The sequence below is a fragment of the Etheostoma spectabile genome, chromosome 18, assembly GCF_008692095.1.
Source record: "Etheostoma spectabile isolate EspeVRDwgs_2016 chromosome 18, UIUC_Espe_1.0, whole genome shotgun sequence".
In the NCBI taxonomy this organism is placed as follows: domain Eukaryota; kingdom Metazoa; phylum Chordata; class Actinopteri; order Perciformes; family Percidae; genus Etheostoma; species Etheostoma spectabile.
Window position 1 is genome coordinate 26,680,944 of NC_045750.1, and position 20,870 is coordinate 26,701,813.

The following is a 20,870-nucleotide window of genomic DNA, read 5'->3' on the forward strand; positions in this document are numbered from 1 at the left end:
TCATGCTGCTACAGCGGAAGCTGAAAAAAGGTAATTAAATTATAAGTAAAGTGCAAAATAATAAATCAGTGTGTGAAACTGTGCAGCTTACCGGGGGTCTCCTTTGTTCAGGTTGGTGACGGCCGGATGCAGAACGGTCTGGTTCCCCTCCATCTCCACCACACATCTTGTCTTTAGATCTTTTTCTGGATTGGATGGAAACGGAAGTCAGCGAGAGAAGGGGTGTATTTTAAAGAGGCTTTTCCCTGCAGTACTATCAGTACCAGACTGTTGACAGGTCTGACACACACACACACACACACAAAAAACAACACCACAACACACACACACACACACACACACACACACACACACTTAGAGAGGTTGAAACTGGACAATATATCTGTATATCTGTTTTGTGCAATAACACTGGCCTGACATGTGTGCAATCTCAAATACCACAATTTTATTATTATATTATATTAACTTTCACCATTCCAAATCCTTAATTAGTGGAATTATGTAAATAATGTATAATAACATTCCTTTATGTAAATACCGTACGTATCCAATTCCTTATATTTCTTTATTTCGTATTTCTACACTATTTATAATATTGTGCAACTACAACACAGAGTTTCCCTTCGGGGATCAATAAAGTATTTCTGATTCTGATTCTGAATGGGCCTAATGCAGTAATTTATGGGTCTAAAAAAAGCTGTGAAATGTACAGTGAACAGAAATGCATTTGCAAAAGGGCTCCTCAAAATTTAAAATGTACTGTTTTAACAGTTGAAATAGCATGTACTGTATGCCTTGGTCATTCTAACTTTCCTAAGTAGTCACTGACCCAACAGGTGGCGTACATCATACGTGTGCCTGTTCCTCCTGATCGTAACACAAATGGCACAACATGGAGAAGCAGGAAACAGTTTTATTGATGGTGATTCATCCAGGACTAGCCTGTGCAAACATTACAACCACTCCACTAATCTCCGAGCACACAGTAAGGAAAAACAGGTTCACGGGCACTCTTCCTCATTCCTACGTACTGTACAAGCTTTTCAAGGCAGGGACAGCGTTGGAACTTCCTGTCAGAGCAGGAATTAGGGCACGTGTGTTATGAGATTTTACCCTTAATTAGATGTATGTGCAGTCCAAAAAAACCTTGCGGGAACCCAATTGGAAATGGTGATATTTTATATTACTTCTGTGGTGGAATGTTATTAAGTACATTTAGTTAAGTACAGTTAAGTACACATTTGAGGTACTTGTACTTTACATACTTTGTTTTCTTTTCAAGCCAATTTAATATGCATCTTTAGTTATGTTACAAAACACAGACAACAAGTGTAGTTCAAAAGAAATCAATACTTGACCAATACAGATATATAGATACAGTAGATAGCTAGATAGATATATAGATACTTTATTTATCCAGAAGGAAATTGTGGTAAATAAGGAAAGAGGTATACTGTAGACCAAAACATAGGAATGGAAAGGTATTGTTGTATACTGTTTAAGTCATTGTAATACCTGAAAGATTGTTTTCTGTATTTGCATATCTATTTGTTTTGTAATAATACGACATTGTGAAGTAGGGGCAGGGCATAATAAGCTGTATGCTTCAGCCTGCTCCTTCTTGAACTTTCCTTTTTTATTATTTTTTTGGTCTTTGGTTTTCTGTCAGGATATGATGCCACTGTCCTTTCCACAGTTTTCCATTTTCTACTCCCCAGGCACTCTGGCCAAATCTTTTCCAAAGAGGGACAGAATAGACCTTTAAGGGCCTGGCTGTGGGAAACAAACTCTGTTAAACACAGGAAAGAAGCCTCTATTGTTGGGAGAAAACCACAAATTAACCCTGGCTTCACAAACCGAAGGGGGGGGGGGGGCTGTAAAAGTGTCTGTAAGGCCAATTACAACTGCAGTGTCACAAGGTGTCTGACATCATACTCACCTCTCCTGTTCATTGGTCGAACACGAACAGCGACCTTTACATTGGCGTCATTGAGGCTGCTGTCATCCATGGTGCCACCTGACCTGTGGCAAAGGAATGAATGGACACACGTAAATGAGGGGGGGGGGGGGGGGGGGGCAGTAGTTCAGTCAGTAGGGGAGCTGTGTTGGGAACCTGAGGGTGGCTGGTTCAAATCCCCATACGGACCAAAGTGTGGTGGTGGACTGGTAGCTGGAGAGGTGCCAGTCCACCTCCTGGGCACTGCCAATGCGCTCTTGAGCCAAGCACCCGACTGCTAGGAGTGCCTTTCTATGGGCAGCCCCCCCCCCACTCTGACATCTTTCCATTGATGCATGTATAGGTACTGCGCATGTGTGTGTAATAAAGGCCTGTGTGTAATATCAACAGTGTAAATTGGAATTTCCCCTTGTGGAATAAATAAAGTATATATTATTATTATTATTATTAAAACCAATAATAGTCTTACTTTAAGCAAAATTTTGCAACTGAACACAGCTTTTTCTCGCGAGAGCGAAGAATTAATAAGCACAGTAAACACTAATGCTTATAACACTATATTAAAACTCCAAGCAGCGAAGACACACTTCCATTAGGACAGAGGCTAACAGGCTAAAGTAAAGGCTACAGTAAAGAGAAGGGACAGAGAAGAGAAGGGACAGTGAAGAGAAGGGAAAGTGAAGAGAAGGGACAGTAAAGAGAAGGGACAGTAAAGAGAAGGGACAGAGAAGAGAAGGGACAGTGAAGAGAAGGGACAAACCGTGTGAAGGAGTGCGCAGTTGCTCCCTGTCCGACTCCCACCCTGGCAGCAGCAGCTAGCCGGGGACGCTAACGAGAGCTGGGTAACGGCAAGCATACAGAGAGGGGTCAAATGTTTTCAGAAGTACCTCTGGTACATGAACCTGGTCCAGGTACAGGGTCCTGGGACACCCTGCTATCTATTTGGAAGCCTAAGAAAGCACTTACGGCAGCGCGCAGTTCATTCCCTCCGCTCCGCCACCTGTTGCATTTCCTGAAACTTCCCTCAGAGATCAGTCAAGCCATGTCAACTCGCAGCTAATGGGGATTTGCTGTGAGATTTAAGCTTCCAGGTTCCCAAGTTGCGCTCTGCTCTGCACACACTTGCACAGTTGGTTTGAGAGGGATTCAGCGCCCCAGTGTGGATCCACGTGCATTACAAGTCTGGGGTTGTCGCTCAAGGAGAGTTGTTTAAAACATGACAATAAGTCAAATATCCTCAGTTAATGCTAACTAAACTGATGCAACTGTTAACGACTTTACCCTCGGAACCTTTAAGAAAAGTTGAGTACTCAGCTGTTTAATGAATAGAGAGAATGAAGTGTTTACGCTATTTTGCGACAGTTTCATGTGCCGTACGACAGAAGCCGTGTCTGGACGCAACGTTGAGTTGTTAACTGTTTCTGACAGCCCTCTCGGGTTTAAAACAGATGCAATTTCGCAAACCAGCATCCAACCGTTGGAAAATTGGACTGTGTGCATCAAGGAAGATATGGGGAAGCCAAAGAAAAAGAGTGAGTGTGTGACAAGGTCTTAAAAAAGTCTGAAATGACTTTCAAAACCGGGTCAGACTGGCTTTAGCTTTTTGCTAATGCTAACTCCAAGTCTTCATAACACGATGACAAAGATTAAACATACTGCGCATGACTTTTAATTTGAAACGCGATTCGTAACGTTACATCTGTCGAAAATACTCCGTACCAAAGCCTGAATTCATCCAGGTATTGACAATGGGTTTTATAAACTGTACCGTAGCTCAATATATTATCTAACGTTAGCTAGCTAACACCAACTATAACGTTAACGTTACCTGGAGCTTGTAGATTGCGCATTTTGAGCCTTGGTGGTCCCTAATACTGTATCTGAAGTCTCTTTATATAGACCTTAGTGGTCCTAATACTGTATCTGAATCTCTTTATATAGACCTTAGTGGTCCTAATACGTATCTGAAGTCTCTTTATATAGACCTTAGTGGTCCCCTAATACTGTATCTGAAGTCTCTCTTTATACTTATGGCCTAAGTGGTCCCTAATACTGTATCTGAAGTCTCTTTATATAGACCTTAGTGTCCCCTAATACTGTATCTGAATTCTTTTATATAACCTTAGTGGTCCCCTAATACTGTATCTGAAGTCTCTTTATATAGACCTTAGTGGTCCCCTATACTGTATCTGAAGTCTCTTTTATAGACCTTAGTGGTCCCCTAATCTGTATCTGAAGTCTCTTTATATAGACCTAGTGGTCCCCTAATACTGTCTGAAGTCTCTTTTATATAAGACCTTATGTTTCCCCTAATACTGTATCTGAAGTCTCTTTATATAGACCTTAGTGGTCCCTAATCTTTATCTGAAGTCTCTTTATAAGACTTAGTGGTCCCTAATATGTATCTGAGTCCTTTATATAGACCTTAGTGGTCCCCTAATACTGTATCTGAAGTCTCTTTATATAACCTTAGTGGTCCCTAATACTGTATCTGAAGTCTCTTTATATAGACCTTAGTGGTCCCTAATACTGTATCTGAAGTCTCTTTATATAACCTTAGTGGTCCCTAATACTGTATCTGAAGTCTCTTTATATAGACCTTAGTGTCCCTAATACGTCTGAAGTCTCTTTATATAGACCTTAGTGGTCCCTAATACTGTATCTGAAGTCTCTTTATATAAGACCTTGTGGTCCCTAATACTGTATCTGAAGTCTCTTTATATAGACCTTAGTGGTCCCTAATACTGTATCTGATTCTCTTTTATATAGACACTTAGTGGTCCCTAATACTGTATCTGAAGTCTCTTTTATATAGACCTTATGGTCCCTATACTGTACTGAAGTCTCTTTTAATAGACTTTAGTGGTCCCTAATACTGTATCTAAGTCTCTTTTATATAGCCTTAGTGTTCCCTAATACGTAACTGAAGTCTCTTTTATATAGACCTTAGTGGTCCCTAATACTGTATCTGAAGTCTCTTTTATATAGACCTTAGTGTTCCCCTAATACTGTATCTGAAGTTCTTTATATAGACCTTAGTGGTCCTTACTGTATCTGAAGTCTCTTTATATAGACCTTGTGGGTCCCTACTGTATCTGAAGTCTCTTTATATACCTTGTGGTCCCTACTGTATCTGAAGTCTCTTTATATAGACTTAGTGGTCCCTCTGTATCTGAAAGTCTCTTTATATAGACCTTAGTGGTCCCTAACTGTATCTGAAGTCTCTTTATATAGCCTTAGTGGTCCCTAATACGTATCTGAAGTCTCTTTTATATAGACCTTAGTGGTCCCTAATACTGTATCTGAAGTCTCTTTATATAGACCTTAGTGGTCCCTTATCTGATCTGAAGTCTCTTTTATATAGACCTTAGTGGTCCCTATCTGTATCTGAAGTCTCTTTATATAGACCTTAGTGGTCCCTAATACTGTATCTGAAGTCTCTTTATAGACCTAGTGGTCCCTAATACTGTATCTGAAGTCTCTTTATATAGACCTTAGTGGTCCCTAATACTGTATCTGAAGTCTCTTTTATATAGACCTTAGTGGTCCCCTAATACTGTATCTGAAGTCTCTTTTATATAGACCTTAGTGGTCCCTAATAGTGTATCTGAAGTCTCTTTTCCAAAATCTTTTCCAAACCACTGTTAATCTCACTATATTGATAATCTTCGTTAGGTGATCTCAGCCGAGCTGAGCTGATGATGATGACCATTGCCGATGTCATCAGTCAGCTGGTAGAAGCACACGAAGAGGGCAAAGACATCAATCTCAACAAGTAAGTCTTCCCCAGGCAATCACTTTCAGCACCACACAAGCATTTTATTGCAGTTACATGCAAGATGGATGGCCTAAAACCCATGTTGTGTACAGATTACATTAGGTACGAAGTAGTATGTTTGTTTTAAACCTATTTATAAAACCATTCACTTCCTCCTTTGATTTGAATGTAGCGCTGAAGAATTAAAACAGACGGTCATGCAGTAAAGTCTGCCTATTGATATTGTGGAAGCGATGTGTCAATACAAGTTTTAAATTACCTCAGTTGACGATCTCTGCTTTAGCATGTATACACACTTTTTAGCTGTCCATCGGGTTCGATAATGACACTTGCTCCAGGGATGGGGGCTGCAGGGGGGTGGGTTCAGCGACCTTGCCGCTGGTGCCACTTCTCGTGGGCATTGAGTCTGGACCTTGAGCCGCACACTCGTCCACAGATGGAGCAGGGGAAACCAGATGCCGGGGGGGTACCAGCTGCCCACTGGTGTCTCTTCATGCCCCTCTCGGATGGCCGGTCTTGGTTGGTTTGGTGTATCTGAGAGACTGCAGTGGCACAGGTGACCTGCCAGGCTGATCTGTTTGCTTTAGGAGGTCCCTGGTGTGGTCCTTAAAGTGCCACTTTTGCCCTCCAGCACACACACACACACACACACACACAAAACACATACATACAACATAATAAAAACAAAAAAATAAAAAACATCATACATACTACACACACACCACCAACACACCACACACACACACACACACACACACACACACACACACACACACACACACACACACACACCGTTGGCCACACATTATTAAAGAGTTGGAAAAATACTCTCAAAGAGACTACATACAGACTCAAATGACAATTAGTCAATCAGCATTTAAATACTGTAGTAATATTTTGGCATTTATCAAGCAAAAAGGCAGAACACAACTGGTTCCAGCTTCTTGTTTTTTTCTGTTTCATATATTGAATATAATGAATATATATAATGAATGTCTGTGTTTTGAACTGTGGGTCGGACACAATTGGTTTAAAGTGTCAGAAACGTTGAACCTGTTGTACAAGCGTAAGATTAAGACTTAAAGTTTTTAATACAAGGAAGTGTTATTGTATATGATGTGACCCATTGGAACTTTGTGCAAGACTCCTTTGAATTGTACTTGTATGCATATTCATATTAATAGGAGGAATGCAAATGACTAAAAATGATGCGCTGTCTCTTACTACGATGCACACTAGACTAAATTTCTTTTATGATTCTGTTTTCAAAAGAGTGAAGACCAAGGCTTCGGCTAAATATGGCCTTGAAGCTCAGCCTCGGTTGGTCGACATCATCGCTGCCGTTCCACCACAGTACCGCCGGGCTCTGGTGCCCAAGCTAAAGGCCAAACCCATCCGCACTGCCAGTGGGGTATGTAGCTCTCAAGCCTGCCATAGACAGATGTCTGTAATAATCTGTCTGACCTGAGGTGTAATGCTGAGCTGTGTAAGGCTGGAACCAAACAGTTGAAACGCATTGGGTGCTGGGACATTCTTGTCAGTTACATTTGTACAAGTGGTGCCTTTCATATTCAATTCAATGTTCAATTTGTCCAATAGAACAATGTTTTTAATTATTTCCTTTCATTTGTTTCAAATTCAACAAGTGGTTTGTTGTATTTAGCAGAATAATAAGAGCAGCAGATATGCAGAACTGAGTATTTATACTATATCTGTTTATTTATTGCAAGTTATCTCGTTATTGCGATGTTCAACAACATTATCGCATGTTTTTCTTGTATAATGCAGCCCTACTGTGATAGGCCTGTGTATCTGGTGTTAAACTTGATTTATGTTCATGCCATATTAGATGAATAAATATCCCCAACAGGATGATGTTTACCCAGTCAGCTCAGCTGTTTGTACCAGTGATGGAGTATTTGAGTTGAGTCACTTGACTCGTGACTCAACTTGGACTCGCGCACTGATGACTTGGACTCGGACCTGAGGATTTATGAAATAGGACTGGGAATTAGGATGATGTTTCTGACTACTTTTTTGCCTAACGGGCAACGATGGAGTACGCAAGTCCTGGACTCATGACTCAGACTCAAACTCAGGTTATAGTGACTCGACTCAGACTCTTCCTTGGTATCTTAGACTTGGACTTGAACACTGCAGACTCTAGCCTTGACTTTGACTCGACAGTTGGCCCCTGCAACGCTGCATGGAGCTCGGCTTTTAGACTTCTGTACATAAAGGTTCCTCTTCTCTGGGAATGTGAAACAATCGATGTTTGTGAAAGAAAGTTATGAAAAATACAGCGTACTGAAGTTCGAGAATTCAGGAAATCATTAAACGCAATACTTCTGTCTTCTGTCCAGATTGCAGTGGTGGCTGTGATGTGCAAACCGCATCGATGTCCACACATCAGCTTCACAGGCAACATCTGTGTGTGAGTAACATGAGTCCTCCTCCCTAAAATGTTGCAGTTTATTTAGTTCTACTTAAATTTGAAGATTGTGCACTGCTTAAATGATTTTGTTAATTTACATTTGAGTAAGTGCTGGTCAGAGAACTTCCTCCTGCTGTTATTGCTTATTTAGAACAGTTTGTTTTTCACCATCACATGTTTATTGATGTATTGTTCTTACATTTCAAGCATCTCTCAATCTTTACTCTTGCAGCTACTGTCCTGGTGGACCGGACTCAGACTTTGAGTACTCCACACAGTCTTACACTGGCTATGAGGTAAGACGGTGTCCTGCTGTCTCCGGAAACAAGGCCCATACCAGTGATAACAATATTGATAACCAATATTAGGAACCGACTTAATTCAAAATTAAGATTTTTGAATGTTTGGGAACACAAAACTTTGTTGAAATGCTTCAAGCAATTATTTAATGAATTATAATTTTTGTCTCTCTCTCTTCTTGTGATAGCCAACGTCCATGAGAGCCATCCGAGCACGTTATGACCCCTACCTTCAGACCAGACATCGGGTGGAGCAGGTCAGTGTAGCCTTGCCGTGCACACATATCTTTTGTCCTTTCAATGGCTCTTCACTTTAGACATGACGTGGTATTAGAGCTGGGTGATACGGAGAAAATCAAATACGATGGTATTTTTGACCAAATACCTCCATGTTAATATTGTGGCGACAATATAGGGTTGACTATTGGTGCTGTCACAAAATACCCCCACAATGAGACTTTAAAGATTATTTTTTGGGGCATTTTAGTCCTTTTATTTGAGAGGAAAGTTGAAGACATTAAAGGGGAGAGAAAGGGGGAATGACATGCAACAAAGGGCCACAGGTCAGACTCGAACCCTGGGCCGCTGCAGCAAAGACTGAGCCTTAGTACACGAGGCGCACGCTTAACCAGGTGATCTATCTAGGCGCCACCACAGTGAGATTTTAGATAAATACTCACAGTAATGTGGACAAAATGAGTGGGTAAAGACAAATAAGAGAACAGTCTGGGAAGATGAGGTAATGACATCTCTGTTCTGTAATGCAGCCTTTAAAACCAGGAACAGACAACACTAACCCTATAACAATATTACGTTATCCAAAATCTAAGATGATATTTGTGGCCCTATTTTAGCAATCTAAGTGCAAGCCCCTGGCGCAGGTGTGTTTAGAGCGCTTACGAATCCACTTTTGCTAGTTTGATGGCGGATAAAAGGGTCCATGCGCATTCAGCGGTGTGTTTTGGGCGTAACCTGCAATAAACCAATCAGTGTCATCTCCCATTCCCTTCAAATGCCAGCCGCGTTTGTACCTTGGCGCATTGCTGTTATAATGGCAGATTAACCATTATAAAATGTGATATAAAATATATAGATATACACAATAATACAGGCATAGTGCTCACGCTGTGCATGAGCCTGGGCACATTTTACTAACTTGCTGTTTAAATAACAATGAAATGCTGCGTTACTGACTTTAGACCAGGTTTTGGTTGGTCAACAGCGCCATCACTTCCTGCTGCCTCAAGATAGCAATTTGCCCAGAATGCACCTGAACACACCTCCCTGTAAGACCAGCACCCCCATGGACGCACAGATAGGCGCATTGCAAAGTGCCTTTGCTATCTAAACGACGTGAATTGAAAATGGCGTTGGTCTTAAATTAGTAAAGACGTTTGAACCTGGCTTTGCGCTGTGACGCGTTAAATGAAGCTGCTCGACACATCTGCCTCTTTTATATTCACAAGGTGCTTAAACTCCCATTTCCCAAAACGGCTGCTGTGCAGTGATCGTCATTGCTTGCATACATGTATTAATCATAACCATTGATAGTTTATCTAGTATACAGTGATGAGTGTCATGGCTTTTACCCGTCTGCCAAGACCTGACCCCAATTATGCTGTTGTTTAAATTTATGGCCTTATTAGTCTAACGCAGCAGAGCAAAGCCATCCAATAAAGCAACAGTTTATGTAAAAATATGCTGTGTGAATCTCAATTTGCCACTGCCTGGTCTCATCTTTTTCATTAAGGGTTGGCTTTTGGGTCGGTTTTCTGTGCAATTGCTGTTTTTTTGTTTGTTTTTTTGATCAATGTGTTTATATAAAAAAATTCCAGAGTGTACAAGATACAAACAATCAAAACTAATCCTGAACCTCGACCCATCCAGCCACCTGCCAGACCAACACTTTAAAAAAACATATATAAAAGAAATCTGTCACTTTATATGTTTACCTAAAAGAATGAGAAAATATATACTGCACATAAATAAAAAAAATAAAAAAATCAATAAAAACACAGGAATATACAATGTATAAGAGGGTTACATTATTTGCTACCTTTTCAATTGATGTTTTAAAGTAAAATTGTAATTTGTTTTGCCAGATATCACTATTATTGTAGAGAAAATGATTCCGCTGCACATCACTTTACTCCCAATCACAGCCTATTAAATGTCTCGATATTGCCAAATTGCATGATTCTTACAGTTGTACTAAGCCCTGTGTGTTGTCTGTGTGATGTGCAGCTGAAGCAGCTGGGGCACAGCGTGGACAAGGTGGAGTTCATCGTGATGGGTGGGACCTTCATGGCCCTGGCTGAGGAGTACAGAGACTACTTCATCAGGAACCTCCACGACGCCTTGTCAGGACACACGTCCAACAACGTGGCCGAGGCCGTCAGGTACGCAGTAGTCTCGCTTCACAGACCTGTCTTCAACGACCCGGGGGGTTTCTTTACAGCAGAGTTATTTAACTTAAATTGAGACAGGTCCAGTAAGTCAACCCTCCGCCCTTGCACAGATCCGAAGAATTCGATACTAGGGCTGCACAATTAATCGCAATTTTATCAAAATTGCAATATGAACTAATGCAATATCCAAATTGCAGGAGGCAATTTAAAGGGAAATATTTGTTAAAGGCAAAATGTGTCAGACCATTCTAAAATAAAGTATTGTGGTGCTGCAGAGACATCCCAGCCTACAAATCATATCCTACAGATCCTCGCAAAAAATCACACAGGCTGGCTTTGTTCTGCCCGTTTAAAATTCCTTTTTTGACAACATAAATAGCCATATAATTTACATATTTTCCCAGACTGATCTCATGAAATGGTGAGTGCCAATTCGTATGCCATTATTGGCGTGTTATCAAGACGCATACTCGCTTTTTAGTGTGTTTATCAAGGCTGTTTGGCCTCCATTGACTTTCATTACCTTGCGATTGCGTGTGAATCCACGCCATAGCAAGTCGTATGAAAGGGCAAAAAAATGCGTATGGAGGTTGGTTGGGGTGGCAGATGGGTAAAACACAGGACTTTCACCTAGGAGCTTGGGGATTGTGTCCTGTGTGACCCGATCTTCTTTTCCTAAACTCCACCGTTTGTTTCTATTTTATTTTTTCAATATTCATTTATCAAAATTGTTTATTTGTCATTATGAATGATTCTGATGAATTGGTATTTAAAAAAAAAATGAAATGATGGAATAATGAAATGCCTGACCGATATATCTGTGTTTTAATAGCCCTGAAACGTCTGCCAGTAGTTAAAAAAGAGAGTGTCCGGGTTCGGATGGATCTTTTAGTATGCTCTGGGCTTTTTTTGAGGCATCAGGAACTGAAAAGCTGAAACGATCTCCTGGGAGGGTAGAGGGCAGCCCATGATCTTCTGGGTAGACCCTCCAGAGTGCTTTCTTCTCTGCTGCTGTGCAGCTGGCAGACCACACACACTTGCAATATGTGCAGTCTCCATCAGAGGGAGCAATTCTACCATTCTTAGAATGTCACAGAGACAGTAAATAAGAACTTAGCATGATGTCCCTTTCCTCTTTGTGCTTATCCTCAGAACCATTCCCAGCTCAAAAGACTGTCTTTATGTGTGTACTATTCTACATGGGAAGTACTGTACCACATTTGTATGGGCATTTACACCATAATGAGTTTGCATCCACTTACGGATGGGCAATATGGAGAAAATCAAATATTTTTGACCAAATACCTTATTATTGATACCACAACGATATTGTAGCGTTGACTATTGGTGCTTTCACAAAAATAATTACACAATTAGATTTTTGATAAATAATCATCAGTAATGTGGATATAATGACTAAGTGGGAAAAGGCAACAGCTACAACAGCCTGGGTAGTTCATAAAATGACCTCACAAAAAAACACTTATGCCATATTACGATATCTAAAATCTAAGACAATATCTACTCTCATATCACAATATCGACATAATATCGATATACTGCCCAGCTCTACATCCACTTGACCCTATCCCTCTTTCCATTTAACTTACCACAACGAAATACCACACACATCCTGTAGGAAGTTACGATATGATGATTATCCCAACCATAAAGCTTTTGAAGAAACCCATTCTGAATTCTGGAGGAAAATAAGTGAGGCCACTCTCAATAAGTCCTTGAATTCTTCCTTACCAAGATAGGCCAGCTTTGAATGGATTTAGCCCCCCATCTGCTCAGTATGGATGAGTAGCGACTTCTTAGATGACTTGGAGACGGGTCAAAGTCAAAGTAGAAATACCTATTAGTTGAAGGGTTGAAGACGTCATACAGACCATTTGACCAAGTAATGGCTTTCTCACAGGACTGGGGCGGTTTGTTTGTTTGTCCCAAAAGTCAGATAAGAGTGGAGGTGTGTGTGTGTGTGTGTGTGTGTGTGTGTGTGTGTGTGTGTGTGTGTGTGTGTGTGTGTGTGTGTGTGTGTGTGTGTGTGTGTGTGTGTGTGTGTGTGTGTGTGTGTGTGTGTGTGTGTGTGTGTGTGTGTGTGTGTGTGTGAGTTTGTCTGCTCTGCTATCAGCATTCTGCGTTAACATGCTATGATTAGGGTAATTGTGGGGGCTGCTGCTCAGTTTGTGAAGGGGGGGGGCACTTTGTTTGTCTGGGGACAGCCCTTATCTCTGTTTGTGTGTGTGTGTGTGCGTGTGCGCAAGGTAATCGTGATGGCTGCTGCTCAGTTTGTGAAGGGGGGGCACTTAATTTAGCTGGGGCCAGCCCTTATGTATATGTGTGTGTCGGTGGGGGGGTGCGTGTGCGACCGCAACCACATGCTCTCCCCCCCGATCTGATCACGTCCAGTGAGATACCTCGAGATAATCGCCTGAGATAATAGACTTTTTATTGATTCATCTCATACAATCTGATCATCCTCTCTGGAGCATAAACTCGTGTAATTGGTGTAAATCAGCCAGCAGACTGTAAAAGATGGACATTTATTGCCAGCAGATACTGACTCAGAAGGAATATGTGGTGGCATGAGGAGTGGGGCTAATGGTCATTGGAGCAGCTGGAGATGAGAAAATAACAGCTGGCTGGTGTGCTTGGATGAGATGTGTCTGTTTAGCTTGCTTGTGTTGTTTTGAGGATTTAGATCCGTTACTCAAATAAGTTTAGAAGTCGCAGCGGAGTCACGTTTCAGGCCAGATGAAGCTCAGAAAATATCTGTCTCAGGATTACATTCAAAGAATTACAAGGGATTGTACTGCGTCATATTAAGTCACTTTCTACATCTGGCTGCTTCTTTTCCTGCTTTAATCAGCAGACCTGCCGCTCTGTGGACACGCAAGAGACTTAAAGTCCTTTGATCAAAAAACACAATAACAACAACAACAAAAAACTGTGTTGCCAACAGGGACGTTGTAGAGCGTCCCTTGGTGGACAGACTATGCAACACCATCGCTAACAGGGACGTTGTAGAGCGTCCTCTGGTGGACAGACTATGCAACACCATTGCTAACGGGGATTGTAGAGCGTCTCTGGTGGACAGACTATGCAACGCCACACTAACGGACTGTTGTAGAGCTTCCTCTGTGACAGACTATGCAACCATCACTAACAGGGACGTTGTAGACGTCCTCTGGTGGACAGACTATGCACACCATCGCTAACAGGGACGTTGTAGACGTCCTCTGGTGGACAGACTATGCAACGCCATCACTAAGGGACTTGAGAGCGTCCTCTGGTGGACAGACTATGCACACGCCACACTAACAGGGACGTTGTAAGCGTCCTCGTGGTGGACAACTATGCAACGCCATCACTAACAGGGACGTTGTAAGCGTCCTCTGGTGGACAGACTATGCACACCATCGCTAACAGGGACGTGTGAGCGTCCTCTGGTGGACAGACTATGTAACGCCATCACTAACAGGGACGTTGTAGAGCGTCCTCTGTTGGTCAAGTCCATCTTCAGCCCCCCAGCAGACCCTCAGTTAATTGGGTTTTTTTCCTATTTGGGGGCTGTGCACCAAGGTGGGACCACAGCATTACCAAATGATCAACTTATGAAGCTAACATGGTGAACGTGTTCGCTGCCGAAACCAAAACAACAACCTGAAAGACACTAAAACGCTCTTTAGAGCCGAGGGGAGCTGCAGTCGAGTGATACGTATACAAGGGACTCCTTTCACATTACACACAGTCATTTGATCCATTGTTATTACAAAAATATTGATTATAGACACTTTAATTGGTGGATATATACTGATACTAACCTTTTTAAATACAGTGAAAGAATAACTTCAAATGTTATCAAGTAGTATCCTACTAGAGCTGCAAAGATGAATCAATAAGTTGCCAACTTATCAAATGAATCTGCAACTTCTCTGATCCCAGCTTCTTAAATGTGAATATATTCTAGTTCCTTTATTCCTCTGTGACAGTGAACTGTGTATGGACAAAACACGACATTTGAGGACGTCATCTTGGGCTTTGGAAAACACTGATCCACAATTTTCACCATTTTATAGTCAGCACTCCATAAACAACTAATTGAAAGGTTAATCAGAAATGAAAATAATTAGTTGCAGCACTCTAATCTACATCCCTTTACAGTCAGGACTTTTTAATTGACTGAGCAGTCTAAGTATTTAACTTTATTTTGACACAAAGTAAACGCTCATTAATGTCTCATTTCACTTTTGCATCACACACATTTTCTTCTATCCTCTGTTGACTTTATTGCATTAGTGTGTTCTTAATGTGAGGTTAGTGTTTAGATAATGAGCCATGCCAACTCACAGCATGTAAATAGATTTTGCTTAATGATCCCATAGAACACCCAAATAAGACTAAATAGTCAAATTAAGAAAATGTTAGCAAGAATTATATTATAGGATATAAGCATATTTAAGGGAATCTTTTTTGTTGCTATTTTCTTATGTTTTTTTGTCTAAGAGACTGATGGGACCAACAATCTTTGAAAAAGTGCAAGACAGCTGTGAAAATAGCTACATTAAAAAATATGTATGTAAGATGATGGTCAATTTTGCAACTTGAATGTACGTCTACTAAACATCCTTGTTTTGACACGGACAGGCTAGGATTAATATTATTATTAAGTGTCTGACAACATTATAGAAAGGATCTACATGCTCTAGCCAAATCCACCAGACTCCATTGGAATAAACGTTAATATTGTCATCGTAAAATACATTTCATTCAGAGTTGTCAGAAACAAAAATAAACCATTTAAAGCCGTCTTTCCACTTTTACCACATTCTCCATTCTCATTTGGTTTTAAAAAAAGATGATTTACTAGGGCTGGAAGATTGACCAAAAATGTATCAACATATCAGCGTATCTTTTTCCCAGAACGATAATTTGGAATATTGATTCCTGTTGACGGGCCTACTTTCTCCCTAAAAACATTCTACCGCGCGTGTGGTCACGTGACTTTGCCTGGACCAGTCAGCGGCATGGAAAGCCTAATGGAAGCTAACTCCAAGACCGAGTCTGAGTCATCTGAGCAACTTGTGCCCAAATAAACGCAGTGTATGTCGTCTAGGGAACAATTTGCTTCAGATAAGACGATCTAGAACAATGTGATTCATAATCGTTCATTTTTTGTTATCAAGGTAAAATGTGCAATTAATCGTGATTTTAATTTTAGGTCATATCGTGCAGCCTTATGATTTACCCAATTACATGTTAAAAATAGGCCGGTTCTATGCACTCAAAAAGTACTCTAAGTATTGGTTATTTAAATGGAGGCTGGTGAGTTTGGCGATGGCGATTTCGAAGCCGTTACTGTCTCTTTAACAAAAAGGATCGTATTCTTTAACTATAGGAATAATCTAAAGAGAAATGAGCGAGACGGTGTTGTCCTGCAGGTACTCGGAGCGCAGTAACACCAAGTGTGTGGGAATCACCATCGAGACGCGGCCCGACTACTGCCTGAAGCGACACCTCAGCGACATGCTGGGCTACGGCTGCACGCGGCTGGAGATAGGAGTCCAGAGTGTGTATGAAGACGTGGCCCGAGACACCAACAGGTCAGTAGGTCGGGGGGGGTTAAACATGACGGCTGTAGATAAGAAAGAAGACATGGCCAGATATCAGTCGCTCTGATGGTGTGGAAATCATGTTGTGTTTCTGTTCTTTCACCTTCAGGCTTTTATAATTTAACTGTGTATTTGTACATGCATGCTTCCCCCAGAGGGCACACGGTGCGAGCTGTCTGCGAGTCTTTCCACCTTTCAAAGGACGCCGGCTTCAAAGTAGTCGCCCACATGATGCCAGATCTGCCTAACGTGGGCATGGAGAGGGATGTGGAGCAGTTCATTGTAAGCATTTCATAAATATGGTTTGTTGTCATACTAAACTATAAATTTATACGTAATCATACCTTCAGGGTAAGACGTGATGTGCTTAGCATTAGGTTAAGCTGTACAGTAATACTGACCGAAGTTCCAGAGTAATTTTATTCCGGGGCAATGTTGCATACAATCTAGAGGTGGGCAATATATCGATATTATATTGATATCGTGATATAAGACTAGATATTGTCTTAGATTTTTGATATCATAAAATGGCATCAGGGTTGTCTTTTCCTGGTTTTAAAGGCTGCATTACAGTAAAGTGATGTCAGACTGTTGTAACTGTTCTATTATTTGCCTTTATACTTAGTCATTATATCCAGATTACTGATGAATGTTTATCAAAAACCTCATTGTGTAAATATTTTGTGAAAGCACCAATAGTCAACGCTACAATATCGCTGTCAAAATCGAGGTATTTAGTAAAAGGCCCATTGAAGGCCCATTGAAGGCACGTTGAAGGCACATTTATCCAGTACAGTTCTATGATCTATTTTTTTTTTTTTATTATTTACTTTAAGGCACACTAGATGCCAGTAAAGTTATGCACCAAGTTGATCATTAAGTTTATTGTTTGTGACATTAGGAATCATCGACTTGTTCTGTGGGCTTGGCATCAGGGTGCGTCATCACTACTTATTTCACAGTGGTGTAGTAACAAGTCAGTCCCACATGTAGCATCTTAAAAATAGGAACAGAAAAGCTGTGACAGTTGACTCGCAGTCCCAACTGTGATGTGACTCAATGAAGAAAAAGAAGAAAAAAAACCACTCCTGTCAGATGTCTCTCAACAGCAGGCTCACTCTGCAGCTCTGATTGGGAACCGGGCTGTAATGTGAGGGTGCGGGATCAGACAATGCTCCTTCCCAACATGCCTGACTGTAGGATGTAAATCAAGACTCAGTTTGAGGCTGTGCACAATATCAGCTCATTTGGCTTATTTTTTACATTGTTAAAACAGGAATCAAGGGATTAACAACACAATGAGGGAAAAGAAGATTTAACTAATTGGAGCAGGTGCACGAACCCCAGTGACTTTTACCCAAAATATGTCACTCATTGTCTCAGATCCAACAATAGTAACACTTTTTATCTCCCTTGCCTGTTAATTGAACTGTTTCTTTGCTTTGTTAGTGTTTTTTTTTTATTTCTGGCAGTCTGGTGATTCACAGGGTTTGTACAGAGTTGAAAAAGTTGACACCTTAGTTTTCCTCTGTAATGAGCTACAAGTTAAACAAGAAAGGACAACAACCGTTTTGTTCTGCTCAGAGCGGAGATATACTGAATTAAAAAAGAGTGAATACATCTGAAAACACTAGCTTTTTAATGTGGACAGAGAATACTGAGCTTTTGAAAAATAATAAAATGACCTTGGAGCTGGTTGGGCACTTTGTGTCCTCGCATTGCCAGACCTATCTCCACAGCGCTGCAGAGTAAGGTCTGGCTCCTCCACACATGCATAGACCATAGTCCTCAGATTGGACAGATAGTCTAGCTAGCTGTCTGGATTTACCCTGCAGAGATCTGAGGACCAGGTAACCATAGTCCTCAGATTGGACAGATAGTCTAGCTAGCTGTCTGGATTTACCCTGCACAGATCTGAGGACCAGGTAACCATAGTCCTCAGAAATCCATCGGAGTTTAGAACGCCAACACAAAGAAAGCGAAAAGTGATGGACATCCAGCCAAAATGAAGGACATCCGGTGGAATTTCCGGCGGCACCTGAACAATGCCGGAATTGGAACTTCGTCGCTATAGACTAACCATAAGCTAGTAGTGGCTGATATATATGTTGGACTGTAATAAAAACATATTAGACTGTAGGTGATCAGAGACAGCTGTGACGCAGCAGCTTTGTAGTTTAATGATGCAAATAGGACAACGAAGAAGAGATTTAAACCACTGTCTGAATTAGACGCTGGAGTTATTTAGACTTGTGTGAAAGCAAAGTGGGGTTGTTGTTGTTGTTAACTGTGTGTGTGTTGTGTGTGGTGTGTGTGTGTGTGTGTGTGTGTGTGTGTGTGTGTGTGTGTGTGTGTGTGTGTGTGTGTGTGTGTGTGTGTGTGTGTGTGTGAGGGTAATATGGGGGCAGCAGCAGGTCGGCCCAGTGAGAAGAAGCAGATTAAATGTGTAGTTGGCCCTCAGAGTCGTTCCTGTAACACTTTCTTTGTCACTTCTCCCCCTAGACTTAATTTCTTCCTTTGTCTCTGCTGCCTTTTTTCTCCCAGCGTGCTGTCTCAATATGTTCTCTCTCCCGTTCTCTTTGTTTGTCTTTCTGTCGTCTCCGTTATCTTTCACCTTTCCCTTTTTATTTATCGCTCCTCTCTAGCCGTAACTTCTCACTCAACGCTTTCTCTTCTCTTCCATCACAAGGTCTCTCTTCTTCCCACCTCTCCTGTCGCGTCATCTATCTCTTCTCTCTCTCTGTCCTCTACCAAACAAACCGTCTGCCTCTCAGCCTCTCTTCTCCTTCCCTCTTCTCTTATGACACTGACACTGTCAGATTATAAAACTTGTGTTTATGGCTCCCCTTTGATCTACCTCATCGTATCTAATCTTCCATGACACATGAATGGGGGGAATCCAAACTAAGCAAATCAGGATTTTTCCTGGCATCCATAAACTTCACTGCTACATTTTTAACACAGAGAGCATCTAGGAATAGTCAGACAGGAAGTGGAAGTAGTTGGATATACAGTATATCAGAAAAGATGGGATGGGGGGAAATAAGTTAGAGATAAATGGAAAGCTTTGGGAGTGGGCCAGATGGGTATTTGGATGTCAAGTTAAAATGGGAGATATTGGGTTGTGTCTATGTCCCCAAATATTGTTACTTCTATGTGAAGTCCATGTTTGGCTTAGGTTGCTTTGGTTTTTGAAGCTTGTGAACAAGGAGGAGCATTTAGCAGCTAAGGATATTTAAATAGCCTCGTTCATGTGGACAAGGCTTAAGACAGGAAAGTTTTGTTGTCATTACTTAGAATTCCTCGTGATGAAGACAGAAGCTACACACTATAGCTTCACAGCCCCAGATTGTATGTTTTGGAAGTGGTGGTGCAAAATGAATTTGACCCCGGGACATTGAGAATGAATAGGAACACAGACTGAACCAGTTTTCACTGGATCGTCTAGGGGGTTCTCAAACCGAAACATTAGCATTGCTAAACTTACATCAAGATCGACACATAGGGAAAGAGAGAGATTAAAAATCTGTATAAATATTTATCTCAAGAGGGAGCAATTAGTTTGGGATGATAAGTTCATCTTATTATTCCAGCTACCCCATAACCCTTAAAAGGATTAAGCAGGAATTAGGCCTGCATGATTAACCGTTAACTCGCAATCTTGATTCACCCTGTTCACGATTGAAGTTTTTAATAATTTGCTCTTTTTTTTTTTTTTTTTACGGCTTCTATTCTCATTTAATTTTACGAGCCGACTGCATCACAACCGCTACTACTTTTCTCTGAGTGTTAGACATGGACTGTATGAAAAAGATGTTAAAGCGCTGCAATGCTCTCCCTTCTCTTCATTGAAGCCTCTATGTTTACAGGCTTGTGGTGATGACCAACATGCTATAGGTGCCAAAAACAAATCTGTTTGGTGCTGCCAATCTGTTAGGTTTTGTCATGGTTCATGTGTGCAGGCCTAGCAGGAACATCTGATGAATGGACTGATGAATGGAAATTCCAGCTCATAGGTTTTGTTTGCTTGCCGTAACCACATTGATGAGAACGGGTACTCTGGATTCTGCAAGTATGATGCAAATAGCAGCCAAGGTTTTAGTGGAGGGATGAAAAATTGGTAATAATAATTCAGACCTTCTCAGTACAGAGCCCCTCAGAGCTGGTTGCCATCTTAAGGAAGCAGGGATCTCTTAATTAGGAGCCCAAGGCCGAGGGAGCTGGGAACCCCAATTGCAATCGTCTTTAATATTCTTCTTCTTTTTATTATTTTTCCATTGATAAAAGTGTCACTACAGCCTAAACTGTGCAATAAGGGCACAACTCTTAAATGTCCAATTTTTAAGAATAACGGGGCAGCCTCTAGCCCCCCCCCCCCC

At 41.2% G+C, this 20,870-nt stretch overlaps 2 protein-coding genes across 8 annotated transcripts in view; one reads left to right on the forward strand and one right to left on the reverse strand.

The window, feature by feature from the left end:
• The window catches only part of LOC116705791 (kinesin-like protein KIF13B), a 74,959-nt gene extending 71,835 nt beyond the window's left edge, over positions 1-3,124 (reverse strand). For 3 of the 6 annotated variants that reach the window (XM_032542187.1, XM_032542186.1, XM_032542185.1), the window contains exons 1-3: positions 2,924-3,123; positions 1,940-2,022; positions 92-185 (exon numbers count right to left, since the gene is read on the reverse strand). In XM_032542187.1, the coding sequence (XP_032398078.1) occupies positions 92-185; positions 1,940-2,022; positions 2,924-2,940 (194 nt within the window). In that variant the 5' untranslated portion in view covers positions 2,941-3,123. Of the gene's footprint in view, positions 1-91; positions 186-1,939; positions 2,023-2,717 lie in introns of all 6 variants that reach the window. The other 3 variants (XM_032542182.1, XM_032542183.1, XM_032542181.1) reach the window with 3 other exon arrangements.
• Positions 3,125-3,275: 151 nt separating this feature from the next.
• Positions 3,276-20,870, forward strand: part of elp3 (elongator acetyltransferase complex subunit 3) — a 39,990-nt gene continuing 22,395 nt past the window's right edge. For both annotated transcript variants that reach the window (XR_004336042.1, XM_032542190.1), the window contains exons 1-9: positions 3,276-3,489; positions 5,633-5,732; positions 7,008-7,146; positions 8,099-8,169; positions 8,402-8,465; positions 8,657-8,725; positions 10,713-10,867; positions 16,321-16,482; positions 16,647-16,773. Coding sequence is in view for 1 of the 2 variants with exons in the window: in XM_032542190.1 (XP_032398081.1) it covers positions 3,279-3,489; positions 5,633-5,732; positions 7,008-7,146; positions 8,099-8,169; positions 8,402-8,465; positions 8,657-8,725; positions 10,713-10,867; positions 16,321-16,482; positions 16,647-16,773 (1,098 nt within the window). In the remaining variant the exon portion in view is untranslated. The remainder of the gene's footprint in view (positions 3,490-5,632; positions 5,733-7,007; positions 7,147-8,098; positions 8,170-8,401; positions 8,466-8,656; positions 8,726-10,712; positions 10,868-16,320; positions 16,483-16,646; positions 16,774-20,870) is intronic.